This window comes from Motacilla alba, chromosome 5 (assembly GCF_015832195.1).
Source record: "Motacilla alba alba isolate MOTALB_02 chromosome 5, Motacilla_alba_V1.0_pri, whole genome shotgun sequence".
Lineage (NCBI taxonomy): Eukaryota > Metazoa > Chordata > Aves > Passeriformes > Motacillidae > Motacilla > Motacilla alba.
In genome coordinates, this window is record NC_052020.1 from 31432524 (window position 1) to 31459056 (window position 26533).

The 26533-nt window shown below is 34.9% G+C and overlaps 1 protein-coding gene across 2 annotated transcripts in view; it reads right to left on the reverse strand.

The window, feature by feature from the left end:
* Nucleotides 1-455: 455 nt before the first annotated feature.
* Nucleotides 456-26533, reverse strand: part of SPRED1 (sprouty related EVH1 domain containing 1) — a 58195-nt gene continuing 32117 nt past the window's right edge. For both annotated transcript variants that reach the window (XM_038137343.1, XM_038137344.1), the window contains exons 2-6: nt 24186-24360; nt 16247-16415; nt 14914-14963; nt 6759-6917; nt 456-2224 (exon numbers count right to left, since the gene is read on the reverse strand). In XM_038137343.1, the coding sequence (XP_037993271.1) occupies nt 1565-2224; nt 6759-6917; nt 14914-14963; nt 16247-16415; nt 24186-24360 (1213 nt within the window). In that variant the 3' untranslated portion in view covers nt 456-1564. The remainder of the gene's footprint in view (nt 2225-6758; nt 6918-14913; nt 14964-16246; nt 16416-24185; nt 24361-26533) is intronic.

The window sequence follows — 26533 nt, forward strand, 5'->3', positions numbered from 1 at the left end:
GGTATACTAAAGACAATGTGTCCCACTCCAGCCAAGATGTCAAACCTTTGCTAATGAATTACCACTGTTTTTTAGTGTTTTACATGTTTTTAATAAGAAGTAAATGATTCTTATTTCATAACACAGCACAACATGTAATGCTTTTAAAAATTCTGTGGGTTAATTGATTAATTCTTACCTGAAAGTTAGACTTACTAAGTACAAAACCATAAGAAATACCATACACGATATACCAGCACTCATACACATACATATGCACACACTCTCCAGCCTCCCTCCCCAGCCCTGCCTTCAAATTTCCCCAATTAAGAAGTTCACTCAGTTTTGCCTGGGCTGTAATTTATTTCTCAAGCTAAGTCTTCTTTTGTTCTTGTTGAACAAAACACACAGTACTTTTGTTCTTGCCCATTCAAATTAGAAAAAGTTGTGGTTCAAAATAATGAAAACAATTTCACTTTTGTTATTAATCTTTTGTTTTAATCATAGTACTTGATGAACAGCTGAACAGGATCCTAGTTTAACAGAAGGATAAACAAGAACACTGGTGACAATTTGTTACAACTGCCTTAATGTACCTTTTGCTTAATGAACATCTGAATATGCAAGAAAGTATTTTTGGAGGACACCCCAAAAGAAAACAACTTGCTGGTTGAACAACAGAAACAACGTCCTTTTTGCTATTATGTTGAAGTCAAAGTAATTTATATATAAAAATAAATGTTATGTTCTAACAAGAACATTTTAGACAATTACATCTGTGCTTAACAAAAAAAATATTGGTCACTCAAGACTAGAATAATTAATATTTTAAAGGTTTTAGATTATCAGAATGCATGGATACAACTCAACACAAACTGTAGCTGAAGGGAACCAGGACTGAAAATATCAATTTGTCGATCTGGAATAAAAATGCAACTAAATTAACTATTTAAAATACTACCATGGAATGTGACAGTAGATATGGTCCATACCTACTACATTGGAGGGAAGGAAAGTTTAACAAGTAATAATTCGTACCTTACACATTTAGTTAAATATAAACATTTGTTATTTATACATAAAGTTGCTTCCAAAAAACTATTAATAAGTGATTTAGTTGCACTTAAAATCAGTTTCATTTCTCATTTGCTGAGTATTAACTTTTCTTAATCTTAAATCAACTGTCACTAGTGCACTTTTAGTTAAAATTTCCCCTCAGATAAGTTTTAATCCTTTTAAAAGAGCCCCCTCACCTAAACCATGAATGTACAAAGTGGCAAAAGTTAATCCCTTTTAGTATAATCATAGTTTATATACTCATTTTATAGCCAATAATAAGAACAGGCTTTCCTTCGCAAAATCTCCTTCACAACTTGCAACAAATGCCACGCATTTAAAGGAAATAGTTAGGCGTGGCTAGCACTTGTAAAATGCCAAGGTCTGACAAGTCTCGTTGCTTCCTCCACATCAAGCATCTCTTACGTGAAAGAAGATTCCCTTCAGCTTGCCAAAAAGCTTCCGCAAATCCAAGTTAGATGCTTCCTGGAAACAAAGATTTTTCAGCTCTGTTTGGCACAAGACTGATTCATCCCGCAGCTTTATGCTTTCCTCCACAGCACCCACACACCTCACCACAGTGATGGCATGCTCTCAAGGGGAGGTAGCAGCACATACATGGAGCAATGAACGAGAGTGCCACCAGTGCTAACCAGCGTAAGCAGAACTTGTCATCACTAGTGTCACACGAGCAAGGATCAGAGAAATCTCCTTCAGAGTCTGACATGCAGTGATACAGCATGCTCTCTGCACAAAGCATGCAACTAACTTGGTAGATACATCTTTTAATAGGATCTGGCGCATCTTGACATTTTCCTCTGCCATTATCTTCATGATTAAACCTTTCCTGGCAGTATATACAGCGGGAACGCTCACCATCCTCTTTTCTTCTTTTTGAGTTTTTAAATTTTGATGAGGAAGGCTGAGTTTTAAATACCACAGAACTCTTTGAGTCTTTTAGGGAATTCAACTTAGTTCCATCTCCACATGGGTATAAATAGTCAGATTTTTTACTGTCTGATTTAGAAAATGGTATATTTGAGTCCGCATCATCCCTCTCCAGGTCATTCTTCCACATGTCAGGATGCCTGTAGTCTGCATAACGACGTATCAAAATGTCACGAGGGTTTATTCTGACAATTTCATCTTCATCCTGAAAACTAACATGTCTGATTGATTTCAGTGGGACCTGAAAAGTAAGGCAAAGTAAGAGAAGTTTACTATGGTGAAGTCCCAGATTTATGTCACCTACAATGTAAAACTCAAGATTAGAAAACCAAAAAACCTAGACTTTTTCTTTCGCTGCCTCAGGATAAAAAAATTCAGATTATTTTCTCACTACTAAAATTTACAAACATCCCCACAATAATGAGTCTTCTTCAGGGTTTTAGGTCTATGAGCTTCAGTATTCTTTCCTGACTTAATAGTGTCTCGTAAGAGATTTGGGTATTTTGGTATCCACATAAAACTTGATGCTGCTCTGTGAATTATGCTCAAAATTAGAGTGTTAACTTAAAGTGGAAACCAATTCCACAGACTAATTATGCCTTATGTGCTGATTTCATGTGATGATCTGCTGCTTTAGGACTAACTCCCTGCTATAATCACTACTGTGTTATCCAGGAGAAGCTTTCCTTAATTCCTGCTCTAAGTTTTCAAACCCTCTCCAATTCATAACAAGAGTACTGAATCTGGTAACTAATTACCAAGGCTGTGTTCTAGATAAGGATTTCACAGTATGAAGAACATTCAGTATGATGGTCAAGCAATAACAGCCTCTTCTGAATGCGTCTCTCCTTAGATAATATACAGTACTCACATTGATTACTTTAGGACACCAGCAGGCAAAGACCCAAGTACTTGTTAAATTCTCAGTTTTTAATGAACTGACCATAATTTAAGACCTTTTACTTCAAAAGGCAAATAATAAGGAATGTGCTGAACACATACAAAACCATCAGAGAAATAAGGTGAGAGTTCTTGTTTATTCTGCCTTACAATGAAAGGGCGCGGGGACGTGAAAAATTTGACAAAGATGACAAAATTCAGAGAATCATCCAAACTGAAATACTGCAGGCCTTAGATATCTAAGTGTGAGATAGTGAATTGCCACTAAATGTTACTGAAATCACATTACAAGTGACTTGCAAGAAAAGGTGCAAATAATGACAGGATAAAAATTTAGCACATGTGTATAAAAGTAGTTCCTGAAAATAGCAGGCAGTGCAGCAAAAAAGCAAGGGTCTCAGTATGCCCCAGTATTTCTACCTTACAGGCAGACAATTATTCTCCTACACTGTAGGGCTATTATAATCAGAGCCAGATTATGAGTGGGCTTCAAGTCAAATTCTGCCTTTTTCTCTGTCTAGTGCACAGCCTGTAAAACATTTCTCAGAGAAGACAAAACACCCCTCCCCTCTCTAACCTATTAGTCTTACAAATTCTTCCAGAATCATGAATTACTAGGGAATAATCTTTGGCATCAGTATTGTTGCTTTGAGAAGATTTATCTTATTAGTACTCAAATTAATAAGAATTAATATGTCACCATTCCATAGTCAAGTACAACAATTGAACTGCATGTTCCTAATCTGTTGCAGTGTGAAACTACTGAAGATGATGTTTTAGGTTAAAACACTTCTGTGTCACTTTGCATGCACCAATACTCCTACTGTGCTGAAGTCGGCATCTCCTGATTTTGGGGTAGGAGACAGAGAAGGGAAAAGGGAAGGCAGCTGGAAAAGAGGAAGGAAGAACTTCTTAAAATATGCTGTCTTCTGATTATGTAAGAATATCTGTAGCCTGCTCTAACCATCACTTCCCTGCTCAACAATCCTTGTGTGATGAGTACAGAACTGTAATTAGAGATGCTTTGCTGTGGGACTTTCAACTGGAGTATGCTAACAAGAACAATTTTTTTTTCTTGGCTCCAAGCCACATAGTTGAACTTCCACAAGGTTTCAAGGATACAGGAAGAAGGTTATACCCTATTCAGCTAACATTGTTTCTCTTCCATACTTCCCCAGGTTCCTATACAAGCAGTTAGGCTTTCCCTTTGCTTATAAAAGCAGGCTGCTTCTCAGCCCTATTCTGTTTTCAAACAAGAGGAAGAATCTATTGTTTGGCAAAAACAACTAACTATGGCTAATGGGCTTATTTGAACATTTTACAGCATAAATTTATTTAAGAAAAAAAGCTGTAAAAGTTATTAGAATTCCATGTTACAGGCATAAAGGATCCTTACCCTGCTGTCCACATAGAATATTATGCATGCACTTAAGACAGTAAATAAAACCCATTGTTCAGAAGAAAAAAACCCTAAAAACTCAATACAAAAGCATCCCCTCAACTTCCCATTGCCCAGACAGCTAATAGCCATTAAAGATCACTACAAATACTAACAATGGTAGAATCTGACCTCTCCTTAGCCTTTGAAGGCATTTTGTTTGAGCAGAACATACCACATACATAGAACTCATTTATTTTTTTTTCAAGTCTTGAGTCCAACACCTAAAAATGCTTAACTGGCATGTTACAAATAAGGCACCACTACATTTTTTAAAGCACTGATATTAATAAATATTTTTTGAGCAGAACATGCTGAAAAATAAGCAAACTGAACAAATGCTGGGAAGAGCTTATTCATTGGGTATTAAATGGGACCTACATGAATGCATGAAGTACACGAAAACTTTTGAACAATTCACAATCCAAATTCACATAGGTACAAATAGCAGCAAAATTTAATGAGAATAATGCACTCAGTCCTCTAAATAGTCAAAATTAAAACTCGGTACAAATGTCATCTGTGTGAAGCTGAAGCAGGAAGGGAGGAAGAATGTTACAGCAAACTGAAATTCCACAGAGAATCTGATTCTGAACATGATTAGCCAACTGGAAATTAAGCAGAAAATTTTTGTTGATGCAACTGAACCCACAAGTATCGCACCTTACTTGAAGGAGTGCACCTTTAAAGAAGGCACAGTCACTTGCTTGGTACTGTAGCCTTTGCTGCTTCTCTTCAAAGAATTACACCTGATTTTGCTCATCTTGCAACTTCTCAGTATGAAGACACCAGCAGCTGCCTACATCATCGCAAAGTACTAAGTTTAACACACATCCATCTATCAGAAGCTGGAAAGCTGAAGGACTTGAGTATTTTTAACTAACAAATATTACAGGTCAAAATATTACAGGTAAAATCTGAATTGTCATTAATAATTTCTTTAGTTGGAGCATGTACTTCTTGAGCAATTCAACTTATGAGCATACTCTTAAGTAAGAGTATTCAAACTTATTTAGACAGAATTGAAATAAACCCAGTAATTAGCTCAAGATCTGCAGTGCCACCTGGTTACATACATGGAGTTTAGCAGAGCCAGTGCAGTATGTACACATACAGAATGTGAAGTTTTGGTGAGCTGCCTATGTTCTAAATGTGTGTACCAAAAGACCATGCAAAATGCAGTCTGTTGCTTGCAGGTGGTGCTACAACAGGAGAAGAATATTTTAAAGAAAATCTATTGAAATTTTAATGGAATCCCCCAAAACTTCACTTTTCAAGAACTGAATTCCAACATTGTCATTTGAAAGAAATTTCTATTTAATTTCTATCAGACAGACACAGATGAATCAGTTTAACACAACCTAAATTATTACTTTCTCAGTAGTCGATTTCCTACATGCTTTTAAAATATACAGGCATTTCAAGCTACTGCACTTTTCTTTACAACGCAAGGAAGACTAACAGGACTACCCAGATTATCACTGGGTACTGTAGCCATTAGATTTTAGCTGCAATAACCGAATCACCAATCCACTGTATTCTAAAAAATATTTACAATTCTCATTGCTACTAATGGGAAGAGGGAAAAATATGTACCTTAACAGAAACAAAAATACGAGGTGACATACACAAAGAGATAATTGGAGTAGATCAATGATTAAAGATAGAAATTTAATAATTTCAGGCTTCTTAGTTCTCCAGATAACACTGCTTGATACTTTTGCCCAATAAAGCAGATTAAGAGTAGCTGATATAAGACTTAATATGATACAATCCTATTTTTCTCTGCAAAAATAACTGAAGGTACTAAATAGCTTTATTACAAGCAGAATTATTTTTGGTAAGTCTACTTGAACTTGCATTCTGCTTTGACATCTGTTATTCAGCATATTCTAAAAGCTTCCCATGTCTTTGGTTCTAGATATAAGACCATCAAATTAATTGTAATCCAACTTACTAAGACTACTTCTACAGTGTACAAAAACTGTCAGTTCTTTTAGCTTTAGAAAAAAAGAAAAATGTATAGTGCTATATAGCTGTACCAATGGCTGAATACTTTTCAATATTTCTAAGCAAAACAGTACTAATGTACATGTAACTAAGATTGAGCCAATGTCCAATTAACATTTCCTGAAAAAAACTGAACAGCTTTTTAAGGCTGCAGATACTGAAATCTGCAATACAAAAACAGACTTCAAATAAATTAAATATCTATTCATGTAGTCTGGTGCACTACAATGATAGGTAAATACCTTCACAAAGATTTACCTCTGCCATGATAATGCTATAATATTTCAGCTGCAAACTTTATATTGAACATTTCAAAAAGTTGAAAGTACGTGGACTTGAAACACAGTGATTTCCTGTCAGAAACTACATACTGTGCCATTAATACAGTAAGCAAAGTAAGGACTACTTCTTTTACTGGTATTCTTACCTGGTTAGTTTGGCTAGGAAAACAGGCTCTCCTGGTGTTGAAATCCTCAAATGTTGAAGGCCTTAAATTTGGACTGTTGTAAGTTTCACTGGTTACTACAGTTTCATGTTGAAAAAGGTGATCTTTCATTAGTGAACCTGATGAATTTTCTTGAGCAGTCTAGAACACATAAGAACTTCCTTGAAATGATTTTTGTATTTATATAAAAACATCACCAAACCAAACAAGTTCATACATAAATGTGTTAATATTCCATATAATGTGTTAGAGGTATCCATAAACACCAGTATTCTTAAATGCACATTTTTAAAGCATTTAGAAGTAGGCAAGTATTTTCTGTCAGTATTTTGAGTCAGCCTTTGTAAATACAGAATTTCTCTGCAGACAGTACAACTTGGGCACTAGAGATATGTGCCTTTGAAATACAGTTGCAAAATCAGACTTCTTTAAGGAAATCGAGATTAACCTGTCTCTGAGATGGTGTTTTCTCTAATTACCCATGAGGCTGCCAGTATTTACAAAAACACAATTGGAGAAAAAAAATTCTGAGACTATTAAATAAGGCAAATGCTAGTCAGATATTTTAATAAATTAAAAGCAAAATCAGCTGGAAGAAAAAAAAAAACCAAACTAACCTACGCTGATCCAATTAAAATATCTAATTCAGCAAGTGTATATTAAACAAGAATGACTGTCATTTTGCAATTAAAGTTGTATCAGGCAATATGATACAAAAGTGAGACTATGAAGCAACACATGATGAGATAGCTGCAGGACCTGTGCTACTCAGAAGAAGGAAGAGGAAGCATGTTCGAGTGGAATACTGGCTTGTAAGATGATCCACTTTCTGAAATGAATTGAAAAATGAACAGTTCTTATTCTTTAAGCTTGACTGACTGAGACATACTTAGGATACAGCACAGCATTTTGACACAAATTCCATTGAGCTGCCAAAAATGTACTGTATGTTTTGTTTGCATTGAGGGATGCTGTAAAGTTAACTGGCTGTCATCATGGATAGCACTGAGAAAATTCCGGCATCATGAGCTTCCAGCAATGAGAATGTTTCAGCTTTATTATAAGGATATGTATGTATCAAGAAAACTGTTTAGAGGAAAAGAATATTACAGAAAAATACTGAGGCAGAGGCAAACCTAAAGTTTTGGCAGGTTAAATATTGACTCAAAATCATTAGTTTTCACTTATCAAAGTACTTAAGGAACTTATTCTAGGATTAATTATTACCTCACATACATAAAAGCCTAATGTATCAAGTTCTAAGAGATCTAGATAGTTTGAAGTAGCTGGTCTGTAGCTGATTTTGTAGGAGAAAGAAAATCATCACATCACTATATTTATATATATTGTTTCAGAAACACCATGTGGGGAAAACATTAAATTTAGTAATTAATTCATGATCAGCATAATTAATACTACAGAGCATACACCCCAAGAAAGACAAAAGCTCACTCAATCAGGGTAAAGTTCCCCTGAAAAACTTTGAAGACAGGCAAAACACCAAAAAGAAGTACTATTGGCAGATCCTTGAGCATGACACCACCACAAAGTAATTGACCCTGTTACTGTCAGAATTACATTTTCTGGTCAAACATTGTTGGGAAATTACTATAAAAGAAATACTGGAATAACTAAAAACAATTAGACTTCTGATATGTATACTTATTTTAAGAGCAAAAAAGCATTGAATATTAGTGCAACAGCAAACATCTTCATAGCAGGAGGTACTCCTGCAGATACACTGCCCAATGACATAAAAATCTTCCAAAATAGTGGCTCAAACTACAGAAGAGCTGTATTCAAAATGAGGAGGAAATGCCTACAACCATTTTCGGTCTGAGCAATGTTTAAAATTACTACAAGCATTTAAACTAAGAGCCAGAAGCCATTTTACAGAAACCACAGTGATAAGCATCCCCTTTCCCCTTCCCCTGGCTATTAGAAATTTGAGTGGTCTAGGAAAAAGGGAGCAAGCTGCAAAAACTTCTACTCCTTCCTTCCCAAGGAAAAAACACATACTACCCACAAGCCTGTTTTTATCCCTGGGTGAGATTTGCAGCAGCCTGCATTATTTCCTGTCGCTGCAGGTGATTAACACCTTTCTTCTTTAAAAATAAACTATCTACACTATAGAGCAAAAAGGACACATGAACATGCTCACACAGGCAGACACAAGTACTCCCCTTGGCAGTCAAGGAGGGCTCCATCTCATGAAGGACACAGGCACAGATCACCTCTTACTGTGCTAACAGTGCCAGATGATGCACGAAACCCAAACCTTAATCTTAAAGCAAACCTTCATGCCCTATACACAGCAATTATCAAAGAATGCTTTTAGAAAATTCCAACACAGATACCACAATTCAAACTAATTGACTTCAAGGACAAATTTCAGGGTGGCAGCAGACAGAGAAAGCCACGTGACCTTCTGTAAGGCAAGAACTCACCAGACAGCATTTCTGAAAGCACAATGCTCAGCTTACCATCCTGTACCCTACAGGTAAGTGGACACAGACTAACTGCTGGTATTAAAATCCTTTAGCCAATAAATATTCACTATGCTGCATTACAGAAATGCCAGATGAACATGCTGAATTCTGCTTTTAATTAAACTGCAGTTTTGATACTATCAAACCACATTTATTAGTATCAAAAACCTTTTCCTTGGACAACTTCCTGCTCCAATGTGATGTTTTATTACAAGGTCATAAACATCTGAAAACCCACATTTATAATGGAAACACTGACAATCTGAAGTAGGAAGCCTAGGAACAAAAAAGGTATTGTGTTGAAAATGCATTTAAATAAGAAGCAAACATATAAAGTTTTCCACAAGAACATATAAAGAACAAATATACAGAGTATCACACTCTAACACAGATGCACACATTCTCCTTTTCTACTGTCCAAAGCAATTACACCGCCCACATTCAATATTCTTTAACCACAGCCTGCAAAGTACAGTACTGGCATAGGTTATTCAGTATCATCTGTAAAGTAACCTACGCCAGTTTTTAATGCACAACGGAAATCTGGTTTGCTCCCAGCTGCTGGTATAATAATTACTGTCCTATGGTTGCTAAGAGATACTCTGAATTTTTTTCCAAGACTACTAAAACATTTCTGTGCGCACAAGCAAAAGGATGCTGGGTAAAGCAATAAAATGACTCCAGCTGTAGCTCTCCAGCAGAATTCAAAGCCAGATGACAGCTGTAGAGAAAATGAAAACCAGACTGAGCTTCTCTTGTTCTTCAAATTTTCTCTCCTTACTTCTCCTAGTTTGCCAGATTTAAGTCTGGGAGAGAATTCAACATTGTTCTGCAAACATTGTTAAAAATGTTCTCCTCCAAGTAAGTTTAATGATTACACAGAAGGATGGACGAGAGACCACATTTCCGCTGCATCCCGGTTCTTGCATTGACTTCCCATGAGGCCCAAAAATCTGCTGTTTGATGCTAACAACACAAAAAATGTTTTAATGCTTTTCCTAAATTTTTCAATTCTGAGTAAGTTATACAGGTTTCAAAAACATCTGAATGACTTCCTTCTGCTTTGGCTATTTCTGAGACTGATGGAGCAATATAGTTGGCAAAGAAACTCTATTATTTTCAGGTATGGGTTTCTAACATATTACCTAGATTACTCTAAATATTTCATGCAGTTTAAACTAAAAAATAAGACATTTGCCATGTCTCTTTCTTCAAAGGCTTTTCCACCTGAATATATAGAGAACATTACATATAAAGAGGCTGCTAGGAATACTGGTGAGAGAAAAAAAAAATTCCTCCTGTTTTTTATATACAACTCCAACAAAAAAAGCTTAATAAACCAAAATGGTTTAGCATAATATATGAATAGATGTATTTGAAATCAATAATATGAATTAGCATTACTTTTATTTCTAAGAACTGGTCCTAAGCAATTTATTATCTGCACTAAATATTTCTAATCTTTAGTGTTTTACCATGTAGTATTGTCTTATCTATAAAACAATACAGTGCGTCAAGGGTAAATTATTTCATCTTTCTTTAAAAGTCATAATGTTATTTTTATAAAATAGAACTTCTGCAAACATTTTGTTAGAGACAAAATAAATTGAGTGGTCATTGAAGGCCCTTATGAAGTGGTCACAAAACAATGTATTTACAGAGCAGCACCTGAACAATTAATGTCTTCCCTGCCTGCACCAAAACCACTTCAGATGCATGTAAGTTTCAGGCCTTTCCTCCTTACTATTAACAAGAAGTCCCATGTACTTACTTCTGAAAGAACAAGCCAAACTTTTTATTTTCTGCTTACAATTTATCAGTCTACAGTTTTCTTCTGCCAGTAGTAAGAAACTCAAAAGCATAAGTGATCCAATTCTTATTACTTCAAACTGTTAAAATGTGTTGGTAGCCTATAAATAACACCAATATGCCTGAATCAACAAAAAACTGAAAGAAATTAAAGCTTAACTACTCTATTTTTCAGTTCACAAAAGCAAGACTTACGCATTACAGGACCCAAAACCCCACAAAAATAATTTTAAATGTATGAGCTCTAGATTTCATTTAGATTTACTTCTAAGGAAAAAAAAAATTTTTTTGTTTTTTTCAGATAAGCTAGGTGAGTTTTAGAGCAATAAGTTTATATTTGATAGAGGACAATAACCAGAGCCAGTATTTTAACAAACAAGCAAACTGACTTACACAAGCTGCTCCTACATTCAAAATGCAAGGTTCTATACCAAAACCATCTAAACTTTCTAACAGAATAAATTCCCAATGTATATTTCCATGTAAGTACATATACTTTTCCAGGTTCCATTTACCAACATTACAGGAAGTCAGATAGCTCTGCCTTAACTCATTAGTGTGTTTCTGTTTGAAATTAATCTGGTAAGACTTATTTGATGGTAAGGTCTTATTTGATGATATGAAAAATTTGCATCAAATAAGTTAAATAAACAACCAAAAATAATTGCAATAATTTAAGCAACCAAGAAAACCCTTAATTGATCATATTCTTTTAATACTAGGATTTTAACATTATTTGTAAACAAGAGAGAGGCTAAAGAAACTATAAGGAAGCTGTGTCTTCATAAAATGATAAATTTGATGTTCAGCAAAAGGCATGCTTTCTCTGGGAGATTTTATTTACAAAATGTAAATTAAAAATCATAAATTTAGTGAACCTAAGTGGAACATAGCAAGCTAATTGCTAGCCTAGAAGGCACAAGATGAGTTCAGTTTTTGGATTTGCATTTAAGATATGCACATACAACTTCTGGGCAATCATTATTTCTGCTAACTACTTCTATGAAGTGTGATAATACTTATTACAAGGAAACACTGAGATTTCACACTGAGATTACAATTTTTTATATTCTTTGGATCATTTTATTTGCTCTCTGTAGCACCAAATATAACCAGCTGGTTAAATAACTTATGAAACACGTTTAGCTTTCTTCATCATCTAGTCATCTTCATTAAAAAAAACAAACAACAAAAACAAGCCACTATTAATGAAATTTATGTACAAACCAAATACTATATTTATAATTCAAATGTACACTAAATATAGGATTCCTGCTGCGTAAGATGACTAGAACAGTATAGGAAAAACTATTCTTTAATATTCTATCCACACTCCAAAATGCCCTTACATAGATATACTCCAAAACACACTCAAAAATACTAATGGAGACTTTGGAAAACACCTTAAAAAATAAACAGGTAAACAAAAAAAAAAAAAAATTAGCCTTTTAAACTACGTAGAAGTGGCAAAAAGTGGAGGACAAGTCAACATGACTCTTCAAATACTCAAAACATTATTTTTAAAGAATGATGGTCTTATGCATCAAGTTAAAAGGACTCTGGGGTATCCAGTTTCACTTATCAGAGTATCAGTCTTGGAAGGGGAAGGAATTATTTATTTGGAAGAGAATGTGGACTATTTGGTATTTCAAAGATATTCTTGAGACTAGACCTGATGCCTGTAACCAAAATGGTGTAGCTTTTCTACACTAATGTTCATAAGCCTGCAATTACAGCTTTGTTATTGATACATAAACCCGCTTTAGATGAAGCATAGCTGAACCAGGGTGGATTCAGTTTTCTCTGCAGCTGAACCAGGGTGGATTCAGTTTTCTCTGCAGCTGAACCAGGGGGGATTCAGTTTTCTCTGCATTTCTTTTTTTTTCTTCCTTCTGATAAATATCAGTATCACTTACTTTACTTTGCTGTGCAGAGATATGGTAAGAGATACTGGCTAGCTTTTTTGTTTTTAGAAAACAGCACATCTATCCACAGCACAAATCCACAGTTAAACAATGTCTATTGTGATGAAGCCATTAAGTATGTTTTACTGTCTAGAATGTAAAACATAGTTTGGCCAGCAGTTTATACAATACAAAATTGTTTGTACCTTTAATATATATATGGTGTGTATTTATACATATAAAATCTGGTTTACAGACATTTAAAAAATATATACATTTTTAAAAATAGAATATAAAGTAAACCTATATTTACATATGTAAATAGGCAGTGTATTGATATTCACAGGTATATTATAGATGTTCTAAATACACCTTTCTCCACTTTCTCAATATCAAATTTGTAACTATAATGAATCTCAGACATTTTCCTCAATTTTGGCATCCTTGTATAAAATGTAATAACTAGACAGCAAAATCAGAGGTAATTGGTTTGTTCTAATCTCATTAGGCCTGTAGAAACTGTTCAATTATTAATCCTTGCAACAAAGCATGTTTAAGCAATTCTTTTAAGAGCTGATTAAGGATTGCATTAACTTTGGCATATATTTCCTTCACCTTGTCAAAATGTAATTTCTTTTTAAAATCTGAAATATCTAATATTCAGACCAATTTTACTTTCAAGTGCCTTAAAATAAAGCACTGCAAGTAAAGAACAACAGGTGGTTACACAGTCAACACTTACAAAAAGTAATACATTTTTTCTACCATAAAATGGAAAGACCAGGAGACTTCTGTATTGCCACTGCATTGCAGTATCCTTTCTAAATACTTGACTGTCAGACTCATATCTTCAAATTCAGCTGCTAATTTTCTTGATTTTGTGTTCTAGAGGTTCTACACTGGATCAATTTACACTGATACAGGATTTATTTATTAATAAATAAGTGCAGAAGTGACAAGACTCCTTCTCAGAAGAAATCACTTAGCAACACTATCAGTTTTCTGAATAGTCACTTAGACCCCTGAGTCAACTTGTTTCTTTACCATCTTCACAATAATTTAATTTCTGCTCTCTGAAAACTGAATATATGTGTGAATGAAGACACGGCTTTCCCTAAAACCATGAATAAGAAGGGAAAAATGACAAGCATATGTAGACACAAGTAGGACTTACTCACTTATAATATAGTTATTTACTCTATGTGTGTGTGTATATCTGTATCTCCATTAATAATGTTTTTTATACTGGCTTTTTAATTACATGATTTTTGGATATTACTGGGCAGTACTACGCATCAGTGTTGCCATGCTTATGGTACATGATAGTATACTTATAAAGCACTGTAACTCTGAAGCATTGCTGGACATAAATTTTTCTCTCTTAAGCCATTATGACCTACAGAAATTCAATAGTGCAAAAAAGGATCAATAAAAACTTGAATCTCAACAAGTGACTACTTTATCTTCAGTGTGTTTTTAAAAATTGTCTGAATTTCTGTCTTTGTTTGGACTAGATCCTCTCAACCACTGTCTCAGCATCTTTTCAACTCCAACCATTTGATGTTAGAAGAGTTTTATCACTCCAAAAGGAAATCAAAGGAAACAAAGAGGATTGTACAAGTTTCTTCATCTCTCTATTTTCTGTTTCCCAGAAGAACATTTCTTATTTAAATAAGATCAAAGAGGACATATAACTTGAACACATACTGAACCTAAAAATTAAACTCAGGACACTTAATGATCCTATGGATTAAATAATGACTACTTTGTTTAGGACAGATATCATAAGTCTTCTAGATAATTCTTCTAAAACTTATTTCATTACACTGAATTCTGCTGTTGCTGTTATTTTGCTTACTCTCAGTAATGAGAGCAAAATGTCTTCGGTACACTTGTAAAAGAAAAAATGCACAAGTAATTTAAAAATTTACTCACTTGAAAGCAGTCTTCTGCCACTTCAACATCATTTTGGGAAGGTGGATAACCTTCATATAAAGAAAAAAATAGTAGATAAAGTTATTTTCTTCATCTTTACCACTTACTGCTTCCAGTTATCCACATGATCTCTTCAATATCCAGTGATGATTATATAAATATTCTTGTTTACAGTTTTAACCTATAGATCACTGCATTTCAAGTTGATTTAGTAAGCATCATTTATTTCTACACTGCATTTTCTATATTGAGTATTCCTAGCCACACTCCTCTCTCTTGTTTCCACCTTCCTTATAAAAGCATTTTCAAAGTGCCATCAGCAGTCAGAAGCAAGGAAGTATACTCCTTTTAATGTAGAATTTTGAAAATTAAAGGCAGACACATTTGGTTGGCATGAATGCACATTGTGTTGTATTTTGGTATAAATCAGCAGAAATTGAAAGCGTAAGACCCTAAGAGAAAAAAATTACTCTCATGTTCTCTAAATATTTGTCTTGAAGGGATATGGATCATACCAGCAGAATTCCAAAGCAGCCATTAGAGTATGTCAAAAAGCATTTCCCTTCAGAAAAATGCTCCTCCCTTCATTAGTAGGATAGCACACATAAAATCCCTAAAATTACTTTTTACAAGCTTCAAAGAGACGTTCTTTCATGTGTTCTCTTCCCTCTCTGTCTCAATCCAGCAATACATTTATCATATTTTCAGCTCAGAATCTAGGCTTGATGATAGCCTTCAATTTGCTCACTGGTTTCCATTAATTCAGTGAAGTCCTGGAACTTCATTTCAGAGTGGGCCATATAGCTATCTGAGTAAATTCTTCTTCTGTTCCTAAAAAAACCTGTGTTCAGAACCACACTGAACGCAGAACTACTATTAACTCAGCGGTTAGTAAAAAATAAAACTATTAACTGAAAGTATGTGCAGATAAAAAGAGAACTCAATAGGTCACAAATTATTCAACTTCCCCAGCTTATCCTACAAGAACACAGGAGTTGCAAAAAGCTTCTAAGATCCAAGTGAGAGAATATTACACTCCAGCTTCCTCCATTTCTTCCTGTCTAAAAGAAAGAGGCAATGCTTTATTATGTAGGGATGTTTTAGGAAATTACCTTATTAGTGTCTGTGAAACAATTTAAGACACCTGAAGGAATGGCACTTTAGAAATGCCAGAAGTATTACTTAAAAAACTATTAAAATCCCAATATACTATAGTTTAATCCACATCCTTAAATACTGTCAATGTAAATGTTACACAAAGTGCTTTGATATCTTTTTTAGTAAACACTCAATATTCATCCACCCCACCAAGTCTTTCACCTGAAATATGTACCTTGAGAAATATCCTCTACTGCTCTCCGAATACCTCTATCAAATGCTCTTGCATCAGCAGGACTCTGAAATGTGAGGCCAAACTTTTTGTCATCAATCTTCCAGTGGTAAAAAGTAGGAGTAACTTTGTTGTAAACAAGGTCTTTCTTTAATGTGCATTCCAAGACCACCTTTCGGAAAGAAAACAGAAGGAAAATATATCAATGACCAATATATGAAATTTGAGAACAAAAGGTAGTCTTTGTGAACTACCTAAAACATACATCATAGAAGTCTCTTTTTCAAATTTCTTCCTGCTACAAGGATATAATTTTAATTTCATTTCCATTATGGCCAAATTATTCACTATCAGTTGCTGATAAATGGTATGGTTGAAGACACTATTTGTTTACTGAGTCAACCTTACTATTCAAAAATGTTATACCCATAAAAGTATCTCATACCTGCAACAACCAGTACAGAATAGGTAGATGTTCAACAAATGAAATAGATCACATGCCCCCAAAAAGCATGATGTGTGCTGATATCAAATTTTACTGCATCACTGAGATCTACAAAATCTTTTAGCACTAGACTAACTTTATGCTGCTTTCAGGCAGATTTTCAGAAAGGCTATTAGACATGTAAAAGTAATACAAGAGAATTGTTTATGAGTGTACTAGTGCCTGCACCTTGACAGAAACACATCTGTGGCTCATGTTCAACTATAAAAAAACCCCCAGTAACTGCGAATAATTAACAGAAGTATTTGGCTACAAAATCATTAGAAGTATACACGTACGTTCAGTTCTGAAGCAAAGTCACAGTCTTCACATATAATCATAAAATGGTTTGCATTGAAAGAAACCTCAAAGGGTGCCCAGTTCCAACCCCCTGACATGGGCAGGGACACCTTCCACTAGACTAGGTTGCTCACAGCTCCATCCAAAATGGCCTTGAACATTTCCAGGAATGGAGCATTCACCACTTTTCTGGGCCACCTGTTCCAATGCCTTATCACCCTCACAATAAAGAATTTTTTTCTAGTATCTAATCTAAATCCACCCTCTTTAAATTCGAAGCCATTCTGCCTTGTCTTGTCATTATATTCTCTGTTAAATAATCCCTATCCAGCTTTTTTTGCAGGCTCCCTTCAGGGAAAGCCTTATCATTTCCCCTTTAAATAGTCTGGTTTTAAAAGTATATTTGCACATGTACTTTACTGGTAAAAATTATTTTAAGCAACATTGTTACACTGAGTGTTTATTGATTTAAAAAAAATCTAGTGTGAACAAGAAAGTACGGAGGGAGATGCATTGATCTGCTCCCACTGCAGTATGATAAAGCTCCCAGTGAGATGGGTCTCTCTGTATTGGTATTTGATGATGGAGGCCTACACTGACTGAGAGATGAATAAGGAATTTCAATATTCTATAATTTCACTGATGTATTTCTAGAATTTGTTTATTTCTTGTTTTTTACATATGTGGCTTTTTAAAAGAAAAAATACTTAATTCCTCACAGGATATGGTAAAATTAGTTTAAGTACAAACAACTGAGAAAACCCCTCAAACTTAAAAAAATATAAATATATATCTGTATTTGGGTTATTCTTACATATTCTTTATGTTCCTCTTTTCATTGTCTAATTATTACACAGGCAAATAGATTTTTTTTTCTTGCACTTCATTATTTATTCCCCCTACAATCCACCAGAAATCATCTCCTCTCAACTGTTACTGCCTTTTGCCTCTGCCTCTAGAAGGATAATATTCTAACTGCACATATAAACTCCTTCAGCATGAACGTAATTTTTTGTTTCTCCACTCAGCTCTCCCTAAATGGTCAACAATATGTAGGTAAAACTGCTTAGAAGAAAACATAAAAAGGAATCTGTTTGCTGTAGGTCTGTGGGAAAAGTTGTTGCAGGAAGAAAAAAAGGATTATTCTGCAGTTCTAAGGTGCATCAAATAGTTGTTCTTTGTTCCTCTGGATTATTTAAAACTTGCTTCCTCTTTCAAAGAGCAGTTAAAAAGGAAGGCTTCACACCACTGCCTTTTCTAGGTCTGGGAGCTCTTTAGGGGGAATCTCTAATACATTAACACCAACTATTTTCACAGTCTATTTTGTGTGCCGTGTCATCCAAAACATCAGCAAGAAGTACTGCAAGCCTGATTTTATAGCATCACAACGAATTTCTGGTGCCCAAGGGATTAATCCAGATTACTTCATACTGAAAATTCATACCCAGTAAAAATGTTAGCACTAGAGATAAAAACTGGATTAAAACTTCACTGAGTAGAAGCCACGGTTTTTAAAGACACACAAACCAAACTAGAAAATTCCCAAACCAACTGCCTCCAGCCCAAAAAATCATCACTCACCCCCTTCTTCCAACCCTCACATATGAGATAACAAGCTTTGATTCACAAAAGAAGTAAACATCCCATCCAACACTGTAATTGTTTTCAACTTGATTCAAGGAAACAACACATTTGAGGGAGTGACACTGATTTTTCCCATCTAAACCTGTATGAAAACAAACTGCTTAACACAGAAGATATAAGTGAAAAGGCATTGAAAAGGGAAAAATATGTTGCATTACAATTAAGCAAGACTTGGTTCCTGCCCTACCTGAAAGCTGAAAAGCTATAGGTCTCAATTAGCAGTGGGACACAAATTTATAAACATCCAGCAATTCAATAGCATTTGTTACATTTGTTACATTCAGAAATACAAAAAACACAAATCAAATTAAAAAACATACCAACCATCCCCAGAAGCATTTTTTCTCCCTGAAACACTTCTATGTTTTGCAGCAATAGTCAATTTTTAAACTGTAAAACTTAATTTTGCCAAAGGCTACCTTATGCTCAAGCATGTGAGCTATCATGGGGGCTGGGGAGGAAGTATCCTCATACACATATTCTCCGAGGCCTGGAAATGGAAACCAAGCTTTTTCAATGCAGATGTATTTCAAAACTTCAATTATTTTTAGTGCACTTTGCTATGGTTCAGAACTCTCCACATCATAGGCGAAGGTCATATACTCTTCCACATGGTTTACGCATTCCCAAACTTTTTTAAGTAGACCTTCCCCAAGATCTCCAAGGATAAGCACAGCAAAGGCCTGAAAAATTGTAAATAAAATGCCTACAGCTTAACTAAGTTTCATTTCAAGAAACACCCCATGGGTTACTGTTCTGAAGGTTTTCTTCATTTGGAGACTTAAATATAAGACTTCCATGCCAATATGAAACACCTACCTTGGCACATAACGGAAAATGTTGCAGAATCATCAGACCTCAAGTCAGAAGAAAACCAGATCCACATGACCAAAATTTAAATTCTCAGAGCATAAATACAGAGCCCTATTTATGCTCTATGTCTCCTGTTATTTAATGAAAAGCTCCTTTTAATATCTAGATGTCATTAAATGTAACACTAATGAATTCATTGCTACTCAAAAATACTTGTTTGCCTAAAGTTTCTTTTCTTACCTCTAAAAATTAAATCTTTAAAGATAATAAAATCTATTTAGCTTATGTAGACAAGATCAATCTTCAGAGTCAGAAATTTTCTACTTCAGCACTTAAAACCCGAATATTTTTAAACAAAATTGAGTATTGAAGATATGCATCATTATTTAGAGCTTATTTCAGAAAAAAAAAAATTGAATTTTATACAAATTTCTATCTTGGTAACAGACCCAGTAACTGAACATTTTGAGATCCTGGATACTATTTTACTGTTTTCTAGTTTTACTTTCAAAGCTTACAAGAGCACATATAAGACAGGACAGCCTCACTGTTTCTCATTCCCAACCCAAATCTACAAACATGTATGCACATAGTTTTTCAATGACTTTTCTGCTTTACTCCTGAGAACAGGCAGCACCACCTGAGTATATTCATGCTACAGAGTATACGAACCCAGTGCCACAGTAACCATAAGACATAATTATTCCATGCATACTTTTGATTCAGTTCCAAAAAGATGATGTACTGGGCCATACTACAGCCCATCAGAATCAACCTTCCCTCAAACTTTAAAGACAATTTAAAAAGTAAATATTTATTTTGTAAACAGCAGATTTTTAGAAGAGAAAGGCATTTCTATTCAGTTTTAGCTTTGTGTCTCTCCCTTTACATAATTAGTTTTTTTCCAAAGGAAAGATTTTAAACTTTGTTACTCCTGATTAATGATCCAAAAGGTACTATTAATATTTTTTTTCTCCTTTGATAAAAAACTTGCATGCCAAAAGTCTGGAGAAGAAAATAAACCTGAGAGTCTATTAGACTTTGCATTCAAGAAGGCAAAATTCACAGAAGCCTAAAAACCAGTAAGTTTGAGCCTAATATGTGCTTAGCTATTGAGATAGAAGAGAGCCACTGTAAACCAGAAAGAGAGAACAGCAGATCTGACCAGGTTCTGAGGGAGTGCAATTGTTCCAAGCAGACTGACTGGAGCCTGATCTAGGAAGGTGATTATAATAAAGGGGGAAATGTGTAATTATGGGAAAAGTCTTCATGAAATACCCTTACATTCCAACACAAATCTAAACAACCTCAGCAAGCTAGTGGAGAGCATTCTCTCTCAAATTAATTCAATGAAGCCACCGCTTTGATTTTCTTCTCAGATAACTAGGATGCTTTTTGTGAATGCCACAAGATGTTTTAAATAGCTGTGTACTGCACAAAAATTATGGAAGCTCTACATGTAGTCTGATGCTGGTTCACAGAAGGGCTGACAGCAACCTGCCTCTCAGGTCTAAAAAGAAACAAGACAAGCCCTCTCCAACAAGGATCTTCAATATTTTGATGTTCATTCCGGAGTATTTAATTTATACAGCTGACTTACAGACTGAGATCTATTGTTATAATTAAATGGCCTGCATAGCCTATAAAATACACGGAAAGAACTGGCACACTGGAATGGAACTGCAATGTAGTATGAGAAGCACCACTAAAGCTAAATTCCTCTTCAGTATAATTATTTAAGAGGCATCTGGAAGATACCTCCAGCAAATACCTCACCTATGGATTTCAAGCTGGTTTGGCAAGAATTTCATCTTTCTACTGACACACTGGTTAAACTGTTATACTGGCATTATGATTCCCATTTAGCTTAGGTAAAAGCTATAGATCTGAACTCCATTTACTTTCTAACCTAAGATATTTCAAAACCTATGCTTGTCACAGAAAAGTGTTCTAAGCTTCACACTCTAGGTTTCTAGGATAAGGGAATTTCTGTACCTTTTCTGGAAGCTTAGCCAGTTCACAAAAGAAGAGACTTACTGGCCAGAGAAAGCTCAGAGAAAATCAAGATATAATCTTGATTAGAAAGATATTTTAGCAACATGTAATGTGACTTTAGTTGATTTGTAAAAATGACTTTTTCTTTTAATCCATAGAAGTATTTTCAGAAACAGCTGTGTGTACCTTGCAAAAGCTTTAGTGAAATGGAAACCATGGTCCAAGTAACTTGTAGATATTACAGGAAATTATCAATTAAACATTCCTGAAGACACAGGTAATCAAAGTCTGAATAATTGAAATGTTAGAAACTGTTCAGGAGGTTTTTTAAAAAAAAATTGTAACACTCTTTTCAAATACAGTGGCAGAGCAACCAACTAAACAGCATACTACTAACTTCAAAGATTGTTCAGGCATTGAGATTTACCAAGGGCATTCTAAAACGAGACTAAAGGGAAGTTGGTGCACAGAAACAGTAGATTCAGCATAACACTTCCACAAAATCTGAAGATTATCAAAATATTTGGTCTCAACTCAATAGCAAATTCAGTGGCTTCCACTTTTAATTTACTTTTAAATAAAAATTAAAATATATAATTATTATGAAATATTATAGTCACCTGTCACTTTTATTTGGACTAAAATCCCAATTGTTTGGCTTCATGAAAGAAAAGGTTAAAATTTGTGCTTGAACAGTGAATCCACAGGAATATCCTAAGAATGAATGTAAAACCATTAACCATATTGAAAGCATAATGATCAGAACAGTTTTAGAATCAGTGACATGTCCCACAGAATTTCTTTTTCAGTGCCTGCTATCTTCTGCCCTTCTAAATAAGCATCATGACCTAATTTTGTCATCACATTTCTTGGTGTAGGATCCTGTTCCTTCTGTGCCACGTGGGGTCTTGTTGCATTCCATACGACTTGGCTGTTAATTCATTACACATTAGCTGTTGCTTATAACTGCATTAACTGAAGTCTGTAGAAATACATGAACACACAGTGACTTTCATTCAGTTATGAATTAATTACTGGTTCTCCATTGTTCTTCTCCACACCCTAAATCTACATTTGTTAGTTCCCTGAGCTTCATTCAATATACACAGGAGAGATGTTTGTCCTAGCTGCACTTCTTCCACCTTTTATCCCATGTTTTTGAGGGGCTGACTTCCAACAGCAACTTCCCATGACTACAGCAAGATTACAGTCTTAGTTAGATCACATTTGGGGGGCAAGTACAAGGAAGACAGATGAACACAGGATGTGACAAACACAAAAAGCAAAAAACACAACAAACTGTTCAAGACAAAAAAGGTTTGGAAAAAATATTCATGCTAACATGAGCCTGATTTTAGACAGGAAGAGGAGGAGAAACATTTAAAACCTTCTACCAGAAATGGAAACAAAACAAGTCTTGCCTAGGGGAAATGGGAGAGAGGACACTGCAAACAGATCAGGACACTGATGACCGGACATTTTTATATTCACTCAGGCAAAAAATTAAACCAGTTTCTACTTTGGAGCATTTTATTATTCTTAAGGCAAGCTGCGAATATTCCAAATATTAAGAATTAAGAAAAAAAATATCAAGTATCTCTAAATGCAATTAAGCTTCTCAAAAAGAGCCTCAACAAGGCTAAAAAAAGTTCTAAAGGGAACTATTGCAAAGTGAGGAAGGAACTGCAGGTGCACATAGCTGTGCGAGAACACAGGGTACTCTGCTAATTGCGCTACGCCCCACTGAAACAACTGAGTCAGCAGAATTTCTATTTATATGCTCTCTTCCTACAATAGTCATAGTCAAGGCAGAAAACTCAGCAGTCCTGCTTCAGGGGAGAAGCTGGTGTGCTTGAGGAAGGGTCAGCAGTACAGTATAAGTAATTCTATCTTTTAAGCTTACAGAGTCAACGTTCATTTGCAGAAAAGAATAAATTCTTGAAAAACTCCATTAAGTTGGAGCTTTAGTGCTTTCTTTACTTCTCTTTGTTTCCACAGTAAAACACAGCCCCATTCAGAAATCTGTATGCCATATTAGTAACCAAGCAATCCTTAGTAAGCCCATTTTGTCTTCCTTAGGTCTGCATGTAGAAATGGCTGAGATCCTGCACCAGTTTTCTGTTTGTGAGGCTGATTTTCAGGATGCCTCTTAAGAGACATTTATTACTGGTATTTTATTTAAGGTAGCTGATGAATGAATACTGTCTATTATTCATCAAACCAAGTCAATTCTTGGACCTCGCAGCTTCATGCTGTCTTTCAATACAAAGTTGTTCTCATGTAAAATGGCTTCTTTTTGTCATAGCCATATTCCACAGCTAACCAAATCACTACTGAGCTATTCCACCTGGTTTCATGTTCTTAATAAAATTATCATTTCCAACACTCTTCCAAAATGCAGTATCACTGGTAAAGAAACAAGATTTAACTCTAATCTTTCATTGGAAGAAAAATTAATGGCAAATTTTTTCCCAAAATGTATGAAGAGTTCCTAAAGAAAATCAATGTGCTTGATTCTAAAAAAGCAGAATCAAAAACAAATAAATGGCTCTTTTGGTACACAATCATTGATATAGAGAAGTTCAGCAGCAGCATTAGACTGAGACTATAAATTTACTTTGTAGTCCATAGGCAATAATAAGCAAGCATCTATACCTATGTCCCATATAGTTTTAGTATAAACAATAAATAGATAAAAGTTGTTACCGTTTTATCCCTGAGTCGTTCTCCATGGATAAGAAAATCAGCACAGCTATTCTCTTCCTGGGGAATGACTTTGAAGACTGTGACACAGCTTAGTCCACCCCCTCCAAGTGGTAACCATCCACCACTTGAGTCATCCCGGGTCATCACCACAGCTCGCACTCGTGCATAACTATTACTGAAAGAGAAGCAAAAGAAGACATTAGTTTTCCATAAAGTCTAGTAAAAAACAAAACAAAACCAACAAACCCACAACCAAGATCACAGTAATTAGCACTGTCTTTCCTCAAACATCACCTAGAAGAAAACAATTCAAGACTACCCTCTAAAAAATGTTCCTCTATATTTTTGAGCCCTCATTAGGACTTCTCAGAGGTTGTGATCTTTTGTAAAGAGGCTTAACCAGAGAACATAGTTGCCAAATCAAATCTCATATTCTTCCAAAAACTTTACACTCAATGATCTAGCTAGAGGGGAGGAAAGAGAATACAATTCAACTGCTGATTTATTTTAGACTAATCATGAAGCCAGTCAGCCACCATGAGATTGCACAGAAAAGAGAATCAGAAAACAGAAAGAGGTCAGCCTTCTGTCACTGAAATCTAAACAAAAACAGGCTTCTAGCCAGAAACTCTGCTTCCCTTCCTCCATCCCTCGTCCCCATGCATATAACTCGTTCTTTGCAAGAGTAGGTCAGGACACACATGGTGGGGTTTGAAAACAGAACCAGTTACAACTACTTAAGATCCATATTTGCAGTGTCTACTTGCTACTTCCTGCCTATATTTTCATTGTGTGTAATATTACTTTAATTTTACAGTCTAACATATTTTTCCATCATTTAGTATTTTTATAAAATAAACAAATTATTACCATGTCTTTACTTAAAAGCCAAACTCCAGAGTATTGGAAAAAGAGGCTTTGGTCATTTCCCTCTTTCTCTGCTCTTAGTTTTTTCTTTTAAATTAAATGAAAACTTTTAGTTTTGGTTATGAATTTGCCACTACATCACTTGGAAAACCCCATGGTTTGCCAAGGATAAGAGGCTACATTTGAAGTACAGTTTACTGGATGAATGTATTAGTTGATGATTGAACACTTCAACACCTTAAAATAAGGTGTTATCTTTTTGCAACATATTCCTGATTGAGGGTAAGTATTTATGCCACTTAGCACCAGTGATGTCAAACTTAAGGGCTGAAGAAGAAATATTAGAAGAGATCAAAGTTGTTCCTTCTGTATTTGAGATAAAACTATTCATGAAGCTGTTGCACTTTTAAAAGCTCACTGCTTTAATCACTGCTTTATTTCCAACACCCCCCTGAAAATCCCAAAAATAACAAAGGTAGGCTTTTTTGCATAATTAATATGTTACATTCTCACACACGTATGATTCACACATATGATTCACTTGTGTGTGTGTATATATATATACACAGAAACACACATATATATAAGAATTTTGCTGCAAGCATGTAAAGCCTAAGTACATAATGGTTTGCAAAATGGAAAATTTTACAAGACTATAAATTTTTAGCTTACAGGCAGCTGTATTTAGTTTGCTGCCTCTGAGCAAACCTTCCTCCTCTCTCTAAATCTCACAGTTAAAATGACGGTTAAGTCAATGTTGCTCACCATTTCTTTACCATCTTTTAGCAAAGTACTCAAACACAGCAGACAAATACAATAAAGAAAAATCCAATCCTTCATGGTATGCATCTATCACAATTCTAATATCTGCTAATATCTTCTAATAAACACAACTGGCTACATCTTGATGCAGAATAATATTACTGAAAGTTGAATGATTCATTCACTGGTCTCTATCACTGTTGCACTCAGAGCTAAAGTCAGACTGTAGTTGGCACTTCAAACGCAGCTAGTCTTTCATCTCATTGCTCTCAGAGGAGCCTCTTCTGACAGAAACTGAGGACACCGGGACTCTCTAAACCAATAAAAAATGGATGCAACGATTGGTTAAGCCTAAAAACTGTCTTTGTATCCTCAATTTAAGTGAACCACAAATTTAGCTTTTAAGTTTTTCACTCTATAAATTTGGTTGCAAATCTGAAAATTAGAGCTTTAATTTGTATATCAACTGACTGTAGCAAGAATTCAGTTAAGGAGAACTTCCCTTAGGCTACATGAGAAAAACCTATAACATTAATTTTTTCTTAAAATGGAAGTTCACACTCCACATACATTTTCTTCCCAAAAACTGCTAAGAAGCAAAGACAGAGGCTTAAGCTACTTCCATTTAATAGAGCTCTCTGTCAGTGTTGGGGTTTTTCCTCCATCCTATACTGAGATGCTTAGTCTGGTCTAGTTAACGATCTTTTGATTTGCTTTTC